Genomic DNA, 24,497 nt, shown 5'->3' on the forward strand with positions numbered 1-24,497 from the left:
ACATCCTCCTGATATGGCTGATCACTTGCGTAGTACTGTGGATTGTAAGTTTCGCCATACTTATCACCATCCTCATACTTTACGTTCAACTGTGGGGGGCTGTGTGCTGTCCCAAATGGACCCTCATCATCCGATTCATCATCACCCTCCAAAAGATGTATTGGAATTAGAGGGGTTATCTAACTAGGAGAAGTATGGTCTGGAGTAATTCTTGCTTTTTCCTGACTTCTGCAGGTTTTTTCCCCTTGTCGACGGAGTGGTAAACGCCTTCATCGACGTTGTAGTCTGAGCTGCCGTCGATGTTGTCCACATGGAAATCTTAACCGTTGACGACTGAGGTGGAAGCTACCGTCGACAGGGTCATCGACGATGAAGATGGCAATGAGGAGACCGTGATCGCTGACACAGACGATGATGACGTGTAGGTCTTCATCGACGATGTTGTCCTCTTCGTCAGCATGGCCGTCGACGGTATGAGTGTAGAAACAGTCAGCCACGGTGAAATGGCACTTACCGCTGCCATTGATGAGGCTGTCGTAGACGGTATAGTTTTGGCCAATGGCCTATCAACCGTAGGAGCAGAGGAAGGCCTTTTAAAAGGTTCAGCAGACTTAGATGGCACAGAAGATGATTTTCTAGGCCTTTCGGAACTGCTGGCATGTCCTCTTTCCCCTTTTGTGGAGAATTTTTGAGGTGATGAAGGGCTGCGGCCTTTGTAAGACCCTGAGGTGGTCTTTTTGTGGGCCTTTCTTGACTGCTCTGAGGAAGACCTTGAATGAGATCTAGGTCTCTTCGATGACTTTTGGGAAGATGTGGAGGAATCATCGCTGTCTGAATCGGAGACTGGGTTGTCTCTAGATTTTAGTTTCTGCAGCCATATTGATAATCTGCCCTCTCTATCCTTCAGGGTGTTAGAAGAGAAGGTGACACATACCTTGCATGTCCTTGGCAGAGTGGTCTGGGTAGAGGCAGTAAATGCAGTCCTGATGAGGGTCTTCAGAGTGTAATCTCTTTTTCCCACAGGTCTTGCAGAATCTGAACAAACCTTTCTTTTCCTTGTCAGACATGTTGTAGGCCTTACCCACAATCAGGCAGAACAAGTTTTGAAGAGTATAACCTTGAAGTTATGCCAAAAGATGTGAAGAATAGAGCAGAGCTCTGAGGAGACTCCCTAGCACGACATACAGTAGGAAATCTGAGGTGCTGGATCTTCTCTCAGGAAGGTTCTAAAGGGTGGTGGCGCCTGACTGGTGGACCCTGAAGTTTGATCCTTTTTCTTAAAATGACTCTGATAAAGAGTGTTAAACTGAGAGGCCTAATGGGCCTTTAGGGTTAAACCTATGTTAATACTACTTAATTAAATGTACCGGGGGCTCCCATCTCGACGGCGGGGAATGATTCAAGCATGTGAATCTATGAAGGTTCCAATACTGGAGTAAGTATGTAGTTTTAGGGTTCAGCAACGGGCGCTGTATAGGAGTAGTACGTTTCAGAGTTCAGCAATGGGCGCTGTATAGGAGTAGTGAGTAGTTTTAGGGTTCAGCAATGGGCGCTGTATAGGAGTAGTGAGTAGTTTTAGGGTTCAGCAACAGGAGCTGTATACGAGTTCTAAAACACTACTGTGTTCAGGAATAGGTCTTAAGGTGTAGGTTAGTCAAGAAGTTGAGTACTTGGGCTTTTGGGTTGTCTCGAACCTTCTCCATCAAATCTCATCCCGAGCCCCACTCTACCCGATCCGCTCAAGCCCTGCTTTTTTCTCAAATACTACTTGAACCAGCTCCCATTCAATGAGATTTGTGATCCCTAATCCAAGCAACTATCCAAAGAATAGACTATTGAAATGTTGTTCTCATTGGAGCATTCTTTCTTACAGCTGCTCGTTTAAGCGGAAACACCAAGAAGAAAATGAGTTACTTACCTGTAACTGTGGTTCTCCAGTACTGGTATCTTACATGGATTCACATGTTGGTAGTCCCACAGTATCTTTAATGAAGCAGTAGGTGAACTACCACAGGCCCCAATGGGAATGAACCGTCACTGCCATAGCCTATCTGTGTCCTTTTCTACAAAAGACAACCTGAACAATAACCAATCAGGCAACAGCTCCCTCGAGAATACTCCCAGCAGAGGCTGAATCCTTCAGACTTTCTAGCAGTAGTTTGAAATAATTATTTGTATGTCTGAGGGGAGCCTCTAAGCGGATAAGGGTGGGTCAAATGTGGATCTATGAAAGATACCAATACTGGAGAACCACAGTTACAGGTAAGTCATTTTCTTCTCCAGTATTGGATCTTTCATAGATTCACATACTTGAATCAAAACAAGCAATACTCAAAATGATCATAATAATAGTACACAGTATTATGTAATTCTAGTTTACATTTAGTGGATGGTGGGTAGAAATGAAAGAGGCTCACCCATGAAAGAGATGTCTTAGCACTGCCTGTCCGACTGTGGATCAGTCTTGTGTGCCTCATCCAGGCAATACTGCTTTGTAAACGTGTCTTGCTGGACCACGTTGCAGCACGGCAGAATTGCTGGATAGGTACTCCAGCAAAAAGAGCTGTAGATGTGGAAACAGCCCTGGTAGAATGGGCTTTAACTTTGTCCTTTAGCTGCTTTCCAGCTTACAACAGTGAGAGCAATCCATCTGGCGATGGTCTGTTTTGAGACTGGAAAACCTTTCCTGACACACCAGTGTGCTACACACCGCTGGTCTGCTTGACCTATCTGATGTGTTCTATTGAGACAGAATTTCAGACGTCTCTTTACATCCAGAGAATGTAGTGATTTTTCTGCGGCTGTTTGCGGATTCTGAAAGAATGTTCACAGGACTACTAGCTCGTTAAGATTGAAGTCTGGTGGAACCTTCGGGATAAACTTAGCATTTGTTCGAAGTATAACGCAGTTGAATGTGAATTGAAAAAAAGGGTCTTTGACGGCAAAAGCATGAATATCACTTACTATTTTGGCAGATGAGAGGGCCAGTAAAAGTGATCTCTTCCAAGTGAGGTACTTTGTGATTGGGCTCAAATGGGGATTTCCTAAGCTGTCTTAATACTACATTAAGGGCCAGATGTATCAAAGGGTTTTACCCATTCTGTCAATGGGAAAATGCTTTGGTACATATGGCCCTAAGATACCACAATGGTGGAGGCTTTCTCACAAGAGGGAAAACTCTGAAGAGTCCTTTGAGGAATTGTTTCACCATTCAATTAGACCATAAAGAAGGAGTTTTGTGAGAACGTTTGAATCTGGAAATTGCCGGCAGGTGCACTCTTATGGATGAAGGAGATAATCTGGATTTAGCCAGGTGGAGCAGATATGGGAGTATGTGCTCTGGTGGCGATGTGAGAGGGTTGTAGGGTCTGGCCAGTATGTGGTGGACACCTATGGTTTTACACCTGATACTGGATCCAGGCAACCCTTACTAGATAGTGTTAAGTGTCTAGGGAGCCAGGGCTCTCTGGTGGTAGCTGTGGTGAGCAGCCAAGCCTTATCTAGGAGTGTGAACCACTTTCAATACCACAGCAGCCACGCAGCAGCTTATCACACCTGAAGCGAACCGCACAGTGTTACAAAAATAAAGGCATTTTATTACAGTAGCACTGAACTAGATTACTTACAGGCCATCCCGCAACTGGAGGCAAGTACACATTATATTAATGGCACACTGGTGCCCCCATGTAAGTCCCTGGTATACAGTAGCTAGGCACCCAGGGCATTAGGGCACCAGAGGTTCCCATGGTCTGCACATGTATTATGTCACCCATGTGAACCCATGTAAAACCTTTGCAGCCTGCATGAAAGAGTGCATGCACCCTTTCACTACAGGTCCCTGCACCAGATCTTTAAGTCACTCCTATGGAAGGCCCTCCTAGCCCAGAGGGCAGGGTGTAAGTACCTGTGAGTCTGAGGGCACCCCTGCATGAGCGGAGGTCCCCCCACAAACTCCAGCTCCATTTTCCTGGACTTTGTAAGTGCGGGAAGCCATTTTACCCATGTACTGGACACAGGTCACTACCTATGTCCAGCTACATAATGGTAACTCCAAACCGAGGCATGTTTGGTATCAAATATGTTGGAATCATATCCCAATACTGTTGCCAGTATTGGAAGTATGATTCCATGCACTCTGGGGGTTCCTTAGATGATCCCCATCTTTGCTCCTACCAGTTTGCAGGGTTTTCTCGGGCAGCCCACGCCGCTGCCATCCAACAGACAGGTTTCTGCCCTCCTGCAGATTGACCAGCTCAAGCCCAGGAAGGCACAACAAAGGATTTCCTCTGGGAGTGAGAGGCAACACCCTCTCCCTTTGGAAACCAGTGTTACATGGCATGGGAGGGGTATCCTCCGCAAGCCACTGGTATGCTTTGAAGGACACATTTAGTGCCCTCCTTGCATAAACCGGTTTGCACCAGCCCGTGGACCCCCAGTCCCTGCTCTGGCACGAAACTGGACAGGGAAGTGGCCACTCCCATGTCTATTACCACCCCAGGGGTGGTGCCCAGATCTCCAGGTGGCCACTTGCTTCTGCCATCTTGAATCCAAGGTGGGCAGAGGACCCTGGGAGCATTTGAGTGACCAGGTCAGGCAAGTGACGTCACAGCCCCCTCCTGATAGGTGGTCACCCTGCTAGGTGGCCAATCCCCCTTTTACGCTATTTAGGGGCTCCCTCTTAGGACGGTCCTCATATTCGACGTGCAAGATTCCAGCAGGACTCCTTTGCAACATCTACTTCTAGCCACTGGAACTGCAAATGGACTCCACAGGAACCTACAATCTGCAGCTCCAGCAACGACTTAGCTCTGCAACACTGTTTCTCCGGCTACTCCCAACAACTGCAACATTTCTCCGGCTGTACATCTCAGGGGGAGACAAGTCTTCAGTCTGCACCAAGAAACAAGAAGGAATCTCCCTTGGAGTGAAGGGGTCACTCCCCTGCATCCACAGGCACCAACTGCAACGACGACGGGCTGCGTAGGTCCTCTCTCCTGCAACTCTGCGTGGATCCTGCAACACAGGTGGTCTTGAGTGGTCCCCTCGGTTCCTTCTACTAGCTGTCCAACTTGGGAGGTGGTGAGTCTTTGCCTTTCCTTGCAGGACAGCACCGCGACTCTTGCAGTTAACAAGGCTTGTTCCAAAGGGATCTTCAGGCTTCGTATAGCCCCGGCCTCCAGCACTCTTCACTGCAAACACGTAGTCTCCTGCCTGCTGGTCCAGCGACACAGGACTCCTTTCCAAGTGTGGTGAGTGGGTCTCACTGCGACTCCTGTGCCTGCTGTCTTTGAGTTGCCTGTGTGGGCTGCATCCACGATTTCCTACACCCCCAGCAGCTCTGCCAATCTTCTCCTACAATTCTTGCCTTTGCCCAGGCTTGTTGGTGGTTTTCCCACACCACTGACCGACTGCAACTCTTTTTCCAACGTGGGACATCAACTGCATCACTTCTGGAACTCTTCTTCTGTTCCTGTGCTGCGTAGCAGACTCCTGGTCTCCACAGTCGACCTGGTCCTGCACCTCCAGAAGGGTGGGTACTGGCTCCTGTCCCAACCGGACACCCCAACTGGAACTGGGCTTGGTGCCCTTCATTTGCAGGTCCCTCTGTCTGGATCCATCTTCTGTTTCTTCCCCTCTTGCTTGGGTCTTGAACAGTCCTTTTACAAAGTTTCTCTGGGGGTTGGGAAAAACCAGGTACTTACCTCTTCTCTCCTGGTCCCTGGGGGGGCACTCTGGTACTTACATTGTGGGGTTCCTAGTTCCTTCAGCTCCCCACTACAGATTCCACTCACCTGGGTGGGAGGCCATCATGCGCATCCTATTTCTTTTAGTACATGGTTTGGACTCCGAGAGTCACTATTGTCTGTTGTCATTGCACTGTTCTCTATTACTATCTATGCTCATTGCTGACAACTGAGGTGTATATAATAGTGTGTTGCCTATATAGTATTTGTGTCACTAAAATAAAGTACCTTCATTTTTGTAACATTGTGTGGTTCCTTCATGTGTGTAAGCGCTGTATGACTACAGTGGTATTGCAAGAGCTTTGCATGTCTCCTAGTTCAGCCTTGGTTGTGCTGCCTACAGCTACTTCTAGAGAGCCCTGGCTTCTAGACACTGACTACACCTCACTAATAAGGGATACCGGGACCTGGTATAAGGCGGTGACACCACACATCAGGCCAGCTGCCTACATCGGTGGTGCAGCGGTGGGATAAGCACTTGCAATTGTCTTACCACTCTGTCACGGAGTACTTTCCACAGGAAATACCATTTACTGTTAGGTACACTACACACGTAGTGTTAGGGATCTAGTCTCGGAAGTTGGGTACGCTAGAGTCGGGCATAGCCTTGCTTTACACTTCTTTAGGAGCCTAGATTTAGAGTAGTTATGGACTCCTACACCACTCTAGCTAGACATCATGTCTTCAGAGGAGCTCACATCTCAGGCCCCGAATTCTCAGTATGAGGGTTTAACTTTCCAAGAGTTAAGGGAGATGTGTGCTGATAGGAAACTGAAGGCTGCGAGAAATCCCAATAAGAGTCTGCTTCTGGGCCTGCCCCTCCAGGACGATCAGGAACATGCTGGTAGCCAGGAGGAGCAGGAGGGAGAAGTAGAATCTGCCCACACACCCCCACAAAGGCTAGAGAGTAGACGTAGACACTGAGGTGGGTCAGGAAGCACCCAGGGAGGGTAAGAGAATACTCACAGTCCTACTAGGAGCACTACTGGTAGTGGAAAGGGGGTCATTTACAAGTAGGTCCACCTTTGTCCCTAGAGGGCTGGTTGTGAGGGGTTTCCAAGAATAGGAACGGATCCTCTTCTGCACACTCCCAAGTCTCCTCAGTCTCTGAGGGGACCCACTGCTCAACGTCAGGTGAGGACTCCCTAGACAGGGAGCTCAGGCAACTGAGACTGAAGGAGGCCAAGCTGAGGCTGCAGCAGCAACAGCTGACCCTAGATAGAGAGGCCTTGGCAGTGGAGAGAGAAAGGCAGGGTTAGGAATAGTAACCTGTGGCGGCAGCAGTTTTAATTTCAGGGACACTAGGGTCAGGGAGGACTCTTGATTCCAGAAACCTGAATAAGGTAGTTCTCCCTTACAAAGTGGGGGATGACATCTAAAAGTGGTTCATTGCTCTGAAGAGGGCCTGTAAGGTACAGAGTGTCCCTCAGAGGCAGTGGGCAGCTATATCTCTGGCAAAGGTAGGGATAGGCTCCTTACTGTCAGAGAAGAGGATGCAGGCAACTACACAGTTCTCAAGACAACCCTTTTAGATGTGTTTGGTGTGACTACTGAACAGTACAGGATCAAGTTCAGAGACACCAGGAAACAATCCTCCCAAGATTGGGTTGATTTTGTGGACTGCTCTGTGAAAGCTCTGGAAGGCTAAATGCACGGGAGAAAAGTTAACGACTACCAAGGCTTGTATAACCTAATTCTAAGAGAGCACATTTTGAATAATTGTGTATCTGATCAGCTGCATCAGTCCCTGGTGGAGTCTGATCTGACCTCTCCCCAAGAACTGGGAAAAAAGTAAGGCGGCTCACACAGGGGAGACCACACAAACAAGGAGGCGGGTAAGTCTCAAGGCACGTTTGGAGACAAAGAAAAACAGTGTCTTCATCAGGCCCACACAACTCATCTGGGTGTGGGAACAATTCCTCTTCCAACTTCAAAAAGCCTCTGTGCTAGGTTTGCAAAAACAAAGGCCTCAGGGCAGGGGACAGCCCCTGGCCTAAGAATGGCACCAAGCCTTCCACCACTACTAACCCCACCTCCACTCCTAATGCCCCCAGCAACAGCTGTAGTGGTGGGACTGCAAAACAGAAGTCAGTCTAAGGGTGTAGCTGGGCTCACCTTAGGGGCTGTAGTGGGGTCTGGGCTAGTTAGAGAGGCCACTGGAGCAGTGCTAGTCTCCGATGGGGGCATTGACTTTGCCACCCTTGCTGCCTGTCCTGTTAACATGGGTAAGTACTGGCAGCAGCCCCTAATTAATGGTGTTGAGGCTGAGCCCTAAAGGGACACAGATGCCAGTGTCACTGTGGTAACTAAAACATTGGTGTCTCCTGAGCAACACCTATTTGGTCACAAGTACCAAGTGACTGATGCTCATACCAACACTGTATGCCACCCTATGGCAATTATTGATTTCAGCTGGTGGGGGGGGGGGGGGAGGGGGGGGGGGGGGGTTCGGAGGAGTTCACTTGTCCTAAAATAAGGGGTGGTTTCCCTTGCCTGTAGAGTGTCTACTAGGGATGACTTGGAGACCTCAACTAGGGCTGAGGTGGAATTGGAGGCCCATGCAGCAATGCTGGGCATCTCAGGGCATATCTTTTCCCTGAGAAGAGCACAAGCCAAGAAACAAAAAGCACAAGGGTCCTTAGAGCCTGGAACAATGGTCCAAGAGCTTCCTAAATCCTTTGGCAGGAAGGGCAAAAAGTTACCCCCACTCCAGTGAGGATTCAACTCTAGAATCCACTTCCTGGGTGAAATCTACACCAGAGGAGCTGCAAGCTGACACAGCTGAGCTCTCAGGTGCAGGGTGGCCCACCAGGGAAGAGTTCAGTAGGGAACAATACGTTTGTCCCACACTGGAGAGCATGAGGCAACAAGCTGCAACACAAGAGGCAGGGGATGTCAGTGGCACCCATAAGGTGTACTGGGAAGACAGTCTCCTATATTCAGAATCCAGGAAAAACAAACCTGGTGCCACCAGGAGGCTGGTGGTCCCTCTGAAAAATAGGGAGTTTATACTGTCCCTAGCACCCTCAAGTCTCCTCGATCTCTGAGGGGACACACTGCTCAGCTTCAGGAAACTGGTTACCCCTCTGACGTTTACATAGTTCCTGTTAACTCTAGCACATGATACTCCCCTGGCAGGCCACTTGGGGTAAAGCAAACCTTGGGACACACTGGTCCCCCACTTTCACTGGCCCCACATATCTGAAGACACAAATGAGTTTTGTCGCTCCTGTGTCACCTGTCAAGCCAGTGGCAAAACAGGTGGCACTGCAAAGGCCCCCCTAAAGCCACTACCAGTGGTTGGGGTACTCTCTGAGAGGGCCGGGTGGATATTATTGGCCTCCTGGGCCCCCCAACAGCCTCTGGGAACAGGTTCATACTGGTGGTGGTGGACCATGTCACCAGGTACCCAGAGGCCATTCCTCTTAGGACCACCACAGCTCCTGCAGTGGCCAAAGCCATCTTGGCATTTTTTCCAGAGTGGGTTTTCCTAAAGTGGTGGTATCAGACAGAGGTAGAAACTTCATGTCAGCATACCTGAAAGCCATGCGGAAAGAGTGCTGTGTTACTTACAAGTTCCCACCCACTACTATCCCCAAACAAATGGCTTGGTTGAGAGGTTTATAAAACTCTCAAAAGGTATGATTAAAGGACTCTTAAGAGAAACTCAGAAGGAGGTGGGATGTCCTATTACCATGCCTCCTCTTCGCCTATAAGAAGGTCCCTCAGAAGGGTGTGGGCTACAGCCCCTTTGAACTTCTGTTTGGGCACCCTGTTAGGGGTCCCCTTGCTCTTGTTAGAGAAGGGTGGGAGCAAACAAGACATAGTGGATTATGTACTCAGATCAAGGGTGGCCGAGTATATCAAGAGGGTCACTAAAAACCTTCAGGCCAGCCATGAGCTACAAAAGCAATGGTATGGACAGAAGGCTGTCCTAACTGTGTAGCAGCTAGGTAAGAAAGTGTGGGTCCTGGAGCCTGTGGCTCCCAGGGTACTCCAGGATAAGTGGAGTGGTCCCCACACCATTGAGGAGAAAAAGGGTGAGGTAACCTACCGGGTAGACCTTGGCACTCCCAGAAGCCCCCTTAGGGTCCTTCATGTGAACAGCCTTAAACCTTACTATGGCAGGTCTGATAGGATTCTGCTCATGGCAACTGATGAGGGACAGGAAGAAGAGAGTGACCCTCTCCCTGACCTATTTTCGCACACTGCAGCAGATGGCCAAGTGTAGGGGGGTAGTACTTGCTGACTGCCTCTCTCAGTCTCAAAAAGAGGACTGCAGAAATCTCCTAGGACAGTTCTCTGAACTGTTCTCCCTAATACCTGGGTCAAACCATATGGTGTGGACACACCATTGACACAGGGGACAGCTGGCCTGTCAACAGTAACACTTACAAGCAAGCTGTTCATGTAAGGGAGTGCATCAAATATGAAGTTCAGAAGATCCTAGACTAAGGAGTCCTTATACAGCACCTGGGCTTTCCCTATACTGCTTGCCCCAAAACCTCACTCCCAAGATGGCAAAAGAGAAATTAGGTTTTGTGTAGACCACACAAGTCTTAACACAGTTTCTAAGACAGGTGCTCATTCTATCACTAGGGCAGATGAGCTTATAGATACACTGGCCTCTGCCAAGTATCTGAGCACCTTTGATCTGACTGCTGGCTTTTGGCAGATCAAGTTATCAAAGGATACTAAATCAAAAACTGTATTTTCTACCATGGGAGGGCACTATCACTTCACTGTGATGCCCTTTGGTTTGAAAAACGCACCTGCCACATTCCAGAGGCTGGTCAATACAGTTCTCCAAGGTTTGGAAGACTACAGTGCAGCTTATCTTGATGATGTAGCTGTCTTGAGCTCTACCTCGGAGAAGCACCATGCACACCTGTGGAATGTTTTGGAGGCTCTACAAAAGCAGGCCTCACTATCAAGGTCTCTAAATGCCAGAAAGGGCAGGGGAAAGTGCTTTATCTGGGCCACCTGGTAGGCGGAGGCCTGATTCAACCACTACAGGGGAAAATCCAAACTATTTTGGATTGAACTGCATCTGCTACACAGACCCAGGTTACTGCCTTTTTAGGCCTCACTAGGTACTGCAGGAGGTTCATTAAGAACTAGGACTCCATGGCAGCCCCTCTTAATGACTTCACCTCCAAAAGAATGGTCAAGAAAGTTTTATGGACAGCCAGCTGCCAAAAGCTTTTGAAGATCTGAAACAGGCCATGTGCTCCGCACCTATTTTAAGAAGCCCTGACTACTTCAAGCAGTTCATAGTACAAACAGATGCTTCTGAGGAAGAGGTTGGGATATACTGCCACAACTAAACACAGAGGGCCAGGATCAACCAGCTACTTTTTTAAGCAGAAGGTTGACCCCCAGGGAAAAGCGTTGGTCAGCTATAGAAAGGGAGGCCTTTGCTGTGGTTTGGGCTTTTGAAGAAGCTGAAGCTATACCTGTTTGGCACTCGCTTCCTCGTTCAAACAGACCAGCAAGCCCCTTCTATAGTTAAAACAAACGAAGGGTGAAAATCCCAAATTCTCGAGGTGGTCCATATCCCTACAGGGAATGGACTTTACAGTGGAACATAGACCCGGGAGTACCCACTCCAATGCAGATGGACTCTCCAGATATTTCCAGTTGGATAATGAAGACTCAAATGTGCAAGGTTAGCCTTATAGTCCTCTCTTTTTGGGATGGTTACCCCCACGTTTTGCCTGCTCTCAGTGTGTTTTGACTGTGTTCACTGGGATCCTGATAACCAGGACCCCAGCGACTGTTCTCTCTCCCTCTAGAGTTTGTTGACTGGTACTTCACACACACCACACATTTGGCATACTGGTGCCCCCCTATAAGTCCCTAGTACATGGAACCAAGGAAGGCATTGGGGCACCAGGGGTTCCTCCCTGGGGTGCAGCATGTAATATGTCACCCATGGGAACCCATGTAAGATGTGTTTGCAGCACTGCCACTGCAGCCTGCGGGAAAAGGTGCATGCACCCTGCTACACCTGGCAGCTTTTTAGTGTGTCTCCCCTGTCTTTTTGCTTGCTGACCTCCTGTTTTTATGGTGTACTGGACTCTGTTTTTGCTGGTTTGTTGTTTCTGCACACTTTACCACTGCTGATCAGTGCTAAAGTGCAACCGCTCCCTAGGTAAATTATAGTGTTGATTGGTTTATCCATAATTGTCATATTTGATTTACTGGTAAGTCCCTAGTAAAATGCACCAGAGGTGCCCAGGGCCTGTAAATCCAATGCTACTAGTGGGCCTGCAGCACTGGTTGTGCCACCCACATTAGTAGCCCTGTAAACATGGCTCAGACCTGCCACTGCAGTGTGTGCAGTTTAAACTGCCAATTCGACTTGGCAAGTGTACCCACTTGCCAGGCCCAAACCTTCCCTTTTCTTACATGTAAGACACCCCTAAAGTAGGCCCTAGGTAGCCCCATGGGCAGGGTGCAATGTATTTAAAAAGGTAGGACATGTACTGGTGTGTTTTACATGTCCAAACACTGAAATACTGCCAAATTTGGGTTTCACTGCTGCAAGGCCTATCTCCCTCATAGGTTAACATGGAGGCTGCCTTTAAATAACTTTAAAGCATCGATTACCTTTGAAGGCAGATAGAAATATGGAGTTTAGGGTCTCTGAACTCACATTTTAAAAATACATCTTTTAGTGAAGTTGGTTTTTAGATTGTTAGTTTGAAAATGCCACTTTTAGAAAGTAGAAATTTTCTTGCTTAAACCATTCTGTGACTCTGCCTATTGGGGATTCCCCCTCTACTCTACACCGTGACACAAAGGGAGCTGGGGTGTAGCCTGCGTATCTTAATGAGCCATCTGAGCTAGAGTGGAGGGAGGAGTGGTTGCTTACACCTGAAAGGGCTGTGACTGCCCTCACACAATGTAGTCTCCAACCCCCTGGTGTGCGTCTAGGGTCTGGCCTGGACAAGGCAGGATCTTGCCCCCCTCTCCCACAGGAAATCCTTTGTTCTGCCTTCCTGGGCTTGAGCTGGTCAAGCACCAGGAGGGCAGAAACCTGTCTAAGGGGTGGCAGCAGCGTGGGCTACCCGGGTAAACTATGCAAACCGGTAGGAGCAAAGCTGGTGGTCCTCTAAGGAGCCCCCAGAGTGCATGAAATCGCACAACCAATACTGTCAACAGTATTGGGGTATGATTCTGACATGTTTGATACCACAGGCCCGGGAAAACCCTGCAGAAACTGAAACCTGACCAATGTACACTCCAAGCCTTCTCTGGGAGCAGTGCCTACATTCTGGAACTCTCCTCAATGAGCACTGAGAAAAATAATACTCTGTGGTTTTCGAGAAAAAGAAAAATCGAAACAGTTCTGTACTAACAGTTGAATATTCACTCCGCTTGGATCACCTTCGATATTAACCTTCTTCCTTTTCTCTTGCGCCGTTCTGTTCTCCCATTTTAATTTCCCTCTACCTACTCCACCTCACATTCCTTCTTTCTTGCTCAGATGTCCATTGTGCGTTTAGAGAATTCGTTTTCTCTGATATTTTTTCCAATGCATACCTGGGGCCTAGTCAGGTAGGTTTGTTTCGCTGACCAGCGTGCTGACATCCCATGTGTCGAGCAGTGCTAAACACAGAGATAAATGACTTCCCCAAGTTATACTCTCCGAGTATTGGGATGGGCAGTGTGATTAGGTATATATGTCATGTCAAGTGTGCGGGACAATGCAGTTTAGGGTTGCAAGTGAGTGCCAGGATGGCATCAGGTAGGAGAGAGAGAATGAGAGTAAAACTGAGGGTGTAATTTGGAGTACAGTTCGCAGCACGATGGAACAACGCAGGTGATGAGGCCCTTTCCAATTTTCTAAACTGCCATGAGACCCTGATGAACAAGCTTGCAATTGCTACCCGGTGCCATCACGGACATACTAGACACTCCATGACCACCCCGCTCCTCCTTGGTCCCACTCCTGATGGGGGTGGCTATGAACATAAAGAAAGTGATGAGATGCAATGCTCCTGCAACAGAACAGCCAAAACAGCCCCTGCTCACTTTAGAAAAAAAATAAAGACAAAGGCATCCATCTGTGGGGCCACAGTTTAACCAGCTTCCCTGTAGTTTCTCAGCAATAAAAAGTGTTTTAAAAAGTGAAAGGGCAAAAATATTTACATTAATGGATTATTAAAAACATGAAAAATGCTGGTGTTTTAGGGGCTAGTCTGGTGAGTATGAAATATTCCACAAATTAAGAATGGAGGTAACAGTCTCTCCTTTGAGAACTGCTGTTCAGGGTAAATACCATTTCTATTTCTGGACAATTATGTTATTTTGCCTAAGACTTAACTTTGACCCACCAGCAATTCCCAACCTTCAGTCAATCTGTGACATCACTTGTCAAAGTGTTAGAAGGACAAGTGGGTCTGGGAGGTAGGAGTCTTCCATGGAGCCCTTCATGAGGGACCTGCTTACTCTTCCCACCTCACCTCTGCAGTCTGGTTCTCCAGTACGGTGACTTTGAAGTCCATGGAGGAGAAGAGTCTTTCCAGGGCAGCTTGATCCACGTCACCCCCGGAGCGGAAATCTAGGTCACCGCTGCCACTGAACCGCACATTGCTAATTACTATGGCCTGGCCCCGTGGTCTTGATCTCATCTGATAGGCCTGGAGTGTCCAAAAAAAGAAAAGAGGGGGAAGAAAGCGAGACAGAAAGGAAGGAGCATTAATATACATCTGCTTGAACAATCCAAAGTCATACATCAAAGATCAGTCCTTCAATATGCTGCTAACCCACTTTTACCAGGCAGTAACCTCCCCTTCTCCAGCCTAAACCCTTACGCAGATTTACTGGCTTAGGACTTCCACGATTCCCAGCAAGATCTCCCAGGACTAAACTTTGGCAGCCATGCATTGCAGGAAAGTAACATTCATTCTCCAGCATGGGAACTGTGGCAGCATTAGTGGAGCACACCACGGAGCAGTGTGTAGGGCAAATCTTAAACCACTTTGAATAGAGAACTATTGTGAAATTAAAGTAAATGTTCTGTCTCCACCGTATTGGTTGTGGTGTGTGCAACAGTGTCCACAGAAGACTTGAGTAGAATTTTCAGTTACCTAATCTATCCCTTCACCATCATACTCTTCTGCATATTCACAGGTGAACACTTTGAATGCTAAATCGATTGCCGCAGAGAAAAAACCTTTCCTTCTGCACTGTGGGAACCTCTCCACAACCTGGCGCACTGGGCAGCATCTCAACACTTCACAGTCCGGCAACTGGTCAAACGATATACCTCCAGGGCCAACGTGCAAGTAAACCATGGGGGTGGAGAAGGAATGGGGTAGAAAGCTTCAGCTGAACTGGTGACTTGGGGCACCCAAACTAAGTGCAGAGTTCAGCCCTCGTTGTCTGTATCTATGAAACAGTCTTCTCAGTGCCCATCTTAGAATACTCAGTGCCCATCGTAGAATACTCCGTGCCCATCGTAGAATACCCAGTGCTTAATTTCTAAAAGAAGGGTTGCAGTGCCCAACTCTCTGCGGAGGAGCACACTGCCGGTGCCATTAGATATCACAGCGCCAAATATTAAGACTGAGTAGGCCTGAATCCACCTCAGACTTCTTTAATCCATGGTCAGACAATCCCTGACCCTTCATATCATGCCTGTAGGTTCCTGCTTTCTCCCTCTGGGATGGTTTTACCATGATTTCCCTGCCTCCTTTCCCCTTTGCGTGGTATTCTCCCTCTTGCTCTTGGGAATAATCCGATCAGGAAAAGTCAACCAAAACGTTATGTTAACCTTTATTTTGTCAGTGAACGCACACGTATATCTATGATATTTCTATAGCACAACCCCAAAAGGGATAGAGCACTGGACATAGGCAAAGAGAAGAAGAACGTCAAACAATGAGAGGAGATGGAGCTGGGATGAGGAAGGTTAATGCATTATCTGTGGTGTTCTTTAAAGAGGTACGTCTTCAACGCTGTCCTAAACTGGAGCAGCGCTCAGGTGGTCCTGATGGCTACAAGGAGATGGAAGAGGCTTTTCTTTCTTGTTTTTTTCTTTTTTTAGAATTCTGAGGGCCTGATTCAGAGCTTGCAGGACAGGCACTTTGGCACAAACATGCCGGACAGTCAGTCCAGCTCATTTGAAGTGCTCTACGACAGGTTACCCTTCATGTTTGCAACTGAGTAACCATCCGCTAAATACTAAATCAGGCTCCTGATCAGCAGTCTTGTGGTGTCCTGGCTGCAGGGTTGCCCAGATCCACCCGAAACAGTGAGCTTGTCTGCGAGATAAGCGTGCATGCTGGTCGTGAGGGTTTGTAAATAATGCTGGTTTTGAAGATGGTGAAGGCTGGCAAGGGGAGAAAGTGGAGTTCCATAAGGATGGCAGTGATCTGATAGTTCTTACAGGCTTGTGTGAGATGTGCTGCAGCAAGTAGGCTGCCCAGAGGAGTGCCAGTGTGGCATCCACGAGGCTCTGGAGGAGGGCATGAACACCATCCATATGTGAAAGAACTAGGGTTTAAACAGTAGTTCTGAAATTGCTTTCTGGAAACAAAGATTTGACTTTCTATAGAAGAGAAAGTTGGCATAAGGCCGTCTTTGTTTTTTGGCATTGTGTTCCCTGAGGGAGAGGTAGGTGGCCGGGGTGAATCCAAGTAACTTGGCATTTTGTGATTCAAAGCCATCAAGGTTCTTCACATTCAGCCATGTTTGTACTATTTCTTGTTTGCTGTTCTTGGCAAATAATAGGAATTCTGCCTTGTTTGTGCCGAGCTTCATGTAGTCGCGGGATATCCAGGTCTGGATGATGTGGAGGCAGTGCTTGAGGCTTTGGATGTCTGAGGCAGAGGAGACTTTCATGCAAAGTCGTGTGACATCGGCATATTGGTGAATCTTTGTGCACTTATCTGTGACTAAAGCTCCGAACGGCTCAGTATCTGTTGAAGATAAACAGGACACATTACGGAGCCCTGGAAGAGACTACATACAATAGGGACCTTTTGTGACCTCAGCCTGCACAAGGGTACAAACTGTGGGTCGGAAAGGTAGGTGTTGAACCAGTGCAGGACACTGCTGGGGAATCCCATTCGAGACTCCAGGGTGTGTGTATAAGGGTGGGATGGTTGGCAGCTGAGGTTCAGCAACATCAGGAGGCGGGGGTCATCTGTGAGCAGGAGGACATTATCTACGATGTGTAAGCGGTCTCCAAGCTGCAGCATGATCTAAAGCCAGACTGGTAGTCGTGCAGGAGATGGTTAGCGCCGACGATCTTGGAATTGAACATTGGTTGCTTTTTCAATGATCACACCGATGAATGGTAGGTGAGTGATGGGTCAGTAGTGGTGATGTCATCAGGGCCCAGGGCAGGTTTCTTTAGGTTTGAGAGCATGTGGCCTGTATTCAGACCTTCAGGAAGATGCCTTGCACGAGGGAGGCATTGACGGTTGTGAGTAGGTGTGGGAGAGAATCTCCAGAGACCGCTCCAATGGAAAGACTTCTTCAAAAGAACTGTCTTTAAGGGAGATGACTGGGGTTGCGCCCGCCCAGCATGCACTCCCGGGGATGAATGTGTTTAAATAAATGTGGAGGGGTACCCAGACCCCTCCCCCCCCCCCCCCCACACCCTGGGGGCCGCCACCTCCCCAGGGCTATGTTACATTGCAGGGGGGCCTTGTGGGGTGAATAATGGCCCCGGGGGAACACCACCCTCCAGTGCTGGCCCCGGGGGAACACCACCCTCCAGTGCCGGCCCCGGGGGAACACCACCCTCCAGTGCCGGCCCCGGGGGAACACCACCCTCCAGTGCCGGCCCCGGGGGAACACCACCCTCCAGTGCCGGCCCGGGGGAACACCACCCTCCAGTGCCGGCCCGGGGGAACACCACCCTCCAGTGCCGGCCCGGGGGAACACCACCCTCCAGTGCTGGCCCGGGGGAACACCACCCTCCAGTGCAGTCTCCTGCTGCGTCCTAGTATGCCCATCCCCAGGACATAGATTTGCTCTGACTTTGTGGGAACTTTGAAAGCTCCTGCCAAGTCGGAGCAAACGCTCATAGCTCTCACTTGCTGGAAGATGAGGTTTCCTCTGTTTCCCTGCTCCACAGATGCAGGCAGGGAAACAGAGCAAACTATTGCTCTCACAGAGAGGGTGCTGCTTCTTTAGCATCTCCCTCCTTGAGACAGCAATGTCGGTTCACGCAGCAGGCAGGGAACATTCTAGGTCAGCGGGGGCCTTGAGGCTCCCTCCACGGTCCCGAACTATTTTGACTGGGTGCCTTGAGGAGCACCCAGGTGACTTGGCCAGACCGGGGAACTGGGGTCCCCAGGGCAGAGATCGGCCTGGGGAGGTGGGGCTGCACTGACTCTACCCCCACCCTCCCCAAACCACCAAAATAAAATGCTTAGGCCGGGTCCCAGGGATAGGGTCCCAAGGGCCAAGATCGGCCAGGGAGGGTCCACATTCCACCTACCAAAAAGGTCCTTAGAGGACCACCAGCATTACTCCAACCAGTCTTCTGAGGTTTTCGGGGCAGCCCTGCTGCCACCCCTCAGACAGGTTTCTGACCTCCTGCTTCTTGACCAGCTCAGGCAGAGCAAAGGATTTCCTGTGTAAGAGGAAGGTAACACCCTCTCCCTTTGGTAATAGGTGTTACATGGATTGGATGGATTGGAGGGGTAGCCTCCCCAAGCCACAGGCATTTTTGGAAAAGCACATTTGGTGCCCTCCTTGCATACACCGGTTTGCACCAGTCCAGGGACCCCCAGTCCCTGCTCGAACATAAAAATGGACAATGGAAAGGGGATTGACCACTCCCCTGTCCATCACCACCCCAGAGGTGGTATCCAGAGCTCCTCTGGGTGGCCACTTGATTCTGCCATCTTGAATCCAAGGTGGGCAGAGGTCCCCAGGAGCATCCGAGTGGCCAGGTCAGGCAGGTGACGTCACAGCCCACTCCTCAAAAGGTTGATCCCCTGCTTGGTGGCCAATCCCCCTTCCTGGGCTATTTAGTGTCTCCCATATTCGACATGCAGGATTCCAGCAGGACTCCTCTGCAACTCATCTTCTGGCCACTGGGACTGCAACTGGACCCTCCAGGAACCGACAATCTGCGACTACAGCGATGACTCCGCTCTGCAACATTGTTTCTCCAGCTCCTTCCAGCAACTGCAACATTGCCCCAGCTGTGCATCCTCTAAGGGTGACGAGTCTTCAGCCTGTACATGAAGTAAGAAGGAATCTCCCTTGGAGTGAAAGTCACTTCCCTGCATCCACAGGCACCAACTGCAACGACAACCAGGTGCGTGGTTCTTCTCTCGTCCGGAGCAGCGTGGATCCTACCTCACAGGTGGTGGTCTGGACTGGTCTCCTTGGTTCTCTCTACCAGCTGTCCCCGTGCACAGAGACACTTGCAGCTACCAAGGCTTGCTTGTTCCTCCTCCAAGGGATCTTCAGGCTCCGTGTGGCCCCAGCCCCCACCACTCCATCCTGTGAAGCATAGTCTCCTGCCTGCTGCTCTCGCCATGTGGGACTCCTCTTCAGGTGTGCTGAGTGGGCCTCACTGCAACTCCTGTGCCTGCTACCGGTGGGTCACCTGTGGGGGATACCTCTTCTTCTCGTGACTCTCCCAGCTGCGAAGGGTCATCCCAGACTCCTCTCCTTAAATCAAATTTCCTGGGCCTTGCTCGTCCTCTTTAGACTTGAAAAAATGTCTTCTCCAACTCTTCAATTTACCAAGGCTTGTTGGTGGTTTTCCAGCACCACTGACCGACTGCATCATGACCGCCAACGTGGGACATCACTTTCATCACTTCTGGAACTCCTCTTCTGCTCCGGTGCTGCCCTGCTGACTTTCTTCATCCACTGACAACCTGGTCCTGCATCCACAGAAGGTTGGGTATTGGCTCCTGCCACAACTGGACACTCCAACTCAAACCGGACTTGGTCCCCTTCCTTTGCAGGTCCTCTTCTGTCGGGGATCCACCCTGTGGGTTCTTCCAGACTTGTCTGGGTCTTGCACAATCCTCTTCTAAAGTCCTCCTGTTGGTTTTGGGGAAAACCAGATACATACCTCTGCTCTCCTGGTAGCTGGGGGGCACCCCGGTACTCACCTTCTGGGGCTCCTAGTCCCTCCAGCTCTGCTCTATCGATTCCACATCCTTGGGTGGGGGACTAACTTGCATTCTACTTTCTTAGTATATAGTTTGTCCCTCCCCAAGGGTCCTCACTATTTGCTATTACCAATGCCTATTGCTTTTTATGATATTTACTGCTTGCTAATGTATATATAATACTGTGTTTACTTACCTGCAGTTGTGGTATTGTCTATACAGTAGTTCAGTATTTGTGCTGTCATAATAAAGTACCTTTTTTTTGTAACACTGAGGATTTTCTTTCATGTGTGTCAGTGCTGTGTGACTACAGTGGTATTGCATGAGCTTTGCATGTCTCCTAGATCAACCCTGGCTGCTCAGCTACAGCTACCTCTAGACAGCCTGGCTTCTAGACATTGCCTACACTTCACTAATAACGGATAACTGGACCTGGTATAAGGTGTAAGTACCTTAGGAACCCACCACACACCAGGCCAGCTTCCTAAGGATGGATTAATGTGTAGTAATGAAAATTACTTTGCTTAAAATGTTTTTGTTTTTTTAAACTGAGAAATTCACTGAAAAAAAAACCTAAGATTACAGGGACGTTTTAGTTCTGCTCACACTGTAAACATACAAAACCATAGAAATTCACCAGTTATATTTAGTTATCACAAGTAACTATTACTCTTGCCCTTAGGTAATACAACTCTCCCCCTCGCCATGCACTGCTAATTACCCCACAAGTTACAACACATGACATCTTAGATAACATCACTGATGTCAGTGTAACATCTGCAGTAAAATTATTGATCAGATAACTGTGCATGGTGGGGTGCAAGTTAGTTATATTTGGGCGTCAGTTATAGTTACTTGAGATAACTAAATATAACAGGTGGATTTCTATGGTTTTATAATTGCAAAATGTGAGCTTAACAATAACGACCTTGTAACCTTTCCTAACTATAACGAGCCTATAACCTTTGGTTTTTTCCCCCCAGTGAAAATATGGAAAATGTCACTTGCCCAGTGTACATCTGTTCGAGGCATGGGACGCTGCAGATTCACATGCTGTGCATTATCCTGCCATCTAGTGTTGGGCGCAGAGTGTTACATGGGACCGAGTGACGCCTCCCTTTCAGCTCCATTGCGCATGGGCGTCGGCTCCATCTTAGATTGTTTTCCCCGCAGAGGGTGAGGTAGGAGTTGTGAATATACTAGATGTGCCCATGCAATGGAGTAAGTATGTATGTACATAATGTGTATTAAAAAGTATTTATTTACAAATTTACAATTTTCATTCATCTTATAACGGCTACAGGCTCCTGGGGAGGGCGCATGTGAATCTGCAGCGTCTCATGCCACGAACAGATGTACACTGGGTAAGTGACATTTTCCGTTCGATGGCATGTGTAGCTGCAGATGCACATGCTGTGCATAAACTAATAAGCAGTAATGTCCCCAAAAGCGGTGGTTTAGCCTGTAGGAGTTGAAGTTGTCTGAAATAATGTTCATAGTACTGCTTGTCCTACTGTGGCTTGTGTTGTTAACACATCTGCACAGTAATGTTTTGTGAATGTATGAGGCGTAGACCATGTGGCTGCCTTACAAATTTCTGTCCTAGTTATATTTCCTAGAAAAGCCATTGTGGCGCCTTTTTTCCTAGTGGAATGCGCTCTTGGTGTAATAGGTAGATCTCTTTTTGCTTTAATATAGCAAGTTTGAATACATTTCACTATCCATCTGGCAATACCTTGTTTGGATATAGGATTTCCTGCATGAGGTTTTTGGAAGGCTACAAACAATTGTTTTGTTTTGCGAAACTGTTTTGTTCGGTCATTGTAATACATTAATGCTCTTTTTATGTCTAATGTATGTAATGCTCTTTCAGCTACTGAGTCTGGTTGTGGAAAGAAGACTGGGAGTTCCACTGTTTGGTTTAGGCGGAATGGTGATATAACTTTTGGTAAGAATTTGGGATTTGTGCATAGAACCACTTTATGTTTATGTATTTGTATAAAGGGTTCTGTGTAGTGAATGCTTGTATCTCACTTACTCTTCTAAGAGATGTGATAGCTATTAGGAAGGCTACTTTCCAGGTTAAGTATTGCATCTCACATGAGTGCCTGGGTTCAAATGGTGGACCCATGAGTCCTATTAATACAATGTTAAGGTTCCACGAAGGTACTGGTGGTGTTCCTGGGGGTATGATTATTTTTAATCCCTCCATAAATGCCTTGATAACTGGGATTCTAAAAAGTGATGTAGAATGTGTAATCTGCAGATAGGCAGATATTGCTGGGAGATGTATTTTAATAGAAGAGAATGCTAGTTTAGACTTTTGTAAGTGTAATAAGTAACTTACAATGTTCTTTGCGGAAGCATGGAGTGGTTGAATTTGATTATTGTGGCAGCAGTGAACAAATCTTTTCCATTTGTTTGCATAACAATGTCTTGTAGTAGGTTTCCTAGCTTGTTTAATGACCTCCATACATTCTTGTGTAAGGTCTAAGTGTCCAAATTCTAAGACTTCAGGAACCAGATTGCTAGATTGAGCGATGCTGGATTTGGATGTCTGATCTGTTGTTTGTGTTGAGTTAACAGATCTGGCCTGTTTGGTAATTTGACGTGAGGTACTACTGATAGGTCCAGCAGTGTTGTGTACCACGGTTGGTGAGCCCAGGTTGGTGCTATTAGTATTAGTTTGAGTCTGTTTTGACTCAGTTTGTTTACCAGATAAGGAATGAGTGGGAGAGGGGGAAAAGCGTAAGCAAATATCCCTGACCAACTGATCCATAACGCATTGCCCTTGGACAGAGGGTGTGGGTACCTGGATGCGAAGTTTTGGCATTTTGCGTTTTCTTTTGTTGCAAATAGGTCTATTTTTGGTGGTCCCCAACGTCTAAAGTAATCCTGTAGGATCTGGGGATGAATTTCCCATTCGTGTGTTTGTTGGGGATGTCGACTGAGATTGTCGGCTAACTGGTTTTGAATGCCTGGGATGTTTTGTGCTATTAGGCGAATGTGATTGTGAATCGCCCAATGCCAATTTTTTTGTGCTAAGAGAGACAGTTGTGACGAGTTTGTCCCTCCCTGTTTGTTGAGGTAATACATTTTTGTCATGTTGTCTGTTTTGACAAGAATGTGTTTGTGGGCTATCAGTGGCTGAAATGCTTTCAATGCTAGAAACACTGCTAACAGTTCTAAATGATTTATGTGCAGTTGTTTTTGTTGAATGTCCCATTGTCCCTGTATACTGTGCTGGTTGAGGTGTGCTACCCACCCCATCATGGAAGCATCTGTTGTGATCACATATTGAGGCTCTGGGTCTTGGAATGGCCGCCCTTGGTTTAAATTTATAGGGTTCCAACATTGAAGCGAGAAGTGTGTCTGGCGGTCTATCAACACTAGATCTTGGAGTTGACCCTGTGCTTGTGTCCATTGTTTTGCTAGGCACTGTTGTAAGGGCCGCATGTGTAACCTTGCATTTGGGACAATGGCTATGCATGAGGACATCATGCCTAGAAGTTTCATTACAAACTTCACCTGGTAGTGTTGGTTTGTCTGCATGTTTAATGCTATATTTTGGAAAGCTTGTATCCTTTGCGGAATTGGAGTGGCAATCGCCTTTTGTGTGTTGAGTGTTGCTCCCAAATATTGTTGTATCTGGGATGGTTGCAGATGTGATTTTTGGTAATTTATAGAAAACCCTAGTTTGTGTAGAGTTTCTATAACGTATTGCGTGTGAAGAAGACACTGTTGATGAGTGCTGGTTTTTATTAACCAATCATCTAAGTAAGGGAATACGTGCATGTGCTGTCGCCTTATATGAGCGGCTACTACTGCAAGGCATTTTGTGAATACCCTTGGGGCTGTTGTTATCCCGAACGTTAACACCTTGAATTGGTACTGCACGCCCTGGATTACAAACCTTAAGTATTTCCTGTGAGAAGGATGTATGGGTATGTGGAAATATGCATCCTTGAGATCTAACGTTGACATGTAGTCCTGTTTTTTGAGCAAGGGAATCTCGTCTTGAAGTGTTACCATGTGGAAGTGATCTGATTTGATGTAAAGGTTCAGCGTTCTGAGGTCTAATATGGGCCTCAACATTTTGTCTTTCTTTGGAATTAGGAAATATAAGGAGTAGACACCTGTTACTTTTTGATGGTTGGGTACTAGTTCTATTGCTTGTCTTTGTAACAATGCTTGGACTTCTAGCTGCAACAGGTCTAAGTGTTGTTTGGACATATTGGGGGTTATTCTAACTTTGGAGGAGGTGTTAATCCGTCCCAAAAGTGACGGAAAAGTGATGGATTTACCACCAGCCGTATTACGAGTCCATTATATCCTATGGAACTCGTAACACGGCTGGTGGTATATCCGTCACTTTACCGTCACTTTTGGGACGGATTAACACTCCTCCAAAGTTAGAATAACCCCCATTGTGTGCTCTTGGGGGCAGGTCTGGTGGGAAATGTATGAATTCTATGCAATAACCATGTTGGATAATGGCTAGGACCCATGCGTCCGTAGTTATGTTTGTCCAGTTTGTGTAGAATGCAGTAAGTCTCCCCCCCCCCCCACTGGTGTTAAGTGTTGGGGGTTTGTGACATTGAAGTCACTGTTTGGCTGGAGTTGTTTTGGGGCTTTGGAATTTTCCCCTTGC

General features: G+C 47.8%; 1 protein-coding gene across 1 annotated transcript in view; it reads right to left on the minus strand.

Annotated features, from left to right (window-relative positions):
- The window catches only part of CASP2 (caspase 2), a 224,650-nt gene that overhangs the window by 155,949 nt on the left and 44,204 nt on the right, over nt 1-24,497 (minus strand). Inside the window, exon 6 of the mRNA XM_069242657.1 lies at nt 14,216-14,392. Coding sequence (XP_069098758.1) covers nt 14,216-14,392 — 177 coding nt within the window. The remainder of the gene's footprint in view (nt 1-14,215; nt 14,393-24,497) is intronic.

This window comes from Pleurodeles waltl, chromosome 7 (assembly GCF_031143425.1).
Source record: "Pleurodeles waltl isolate 20211129_DDA chromosome 7, aPleWal1.hap1.20221129, whole genome shotgun sequence".
NCBI classification, from domain to species: Eukaryota; Metazoa; Chordata; class Amphibia; order Caudata; family Salamandridae; genus Pleurodeles; species Pleurodeles waltl.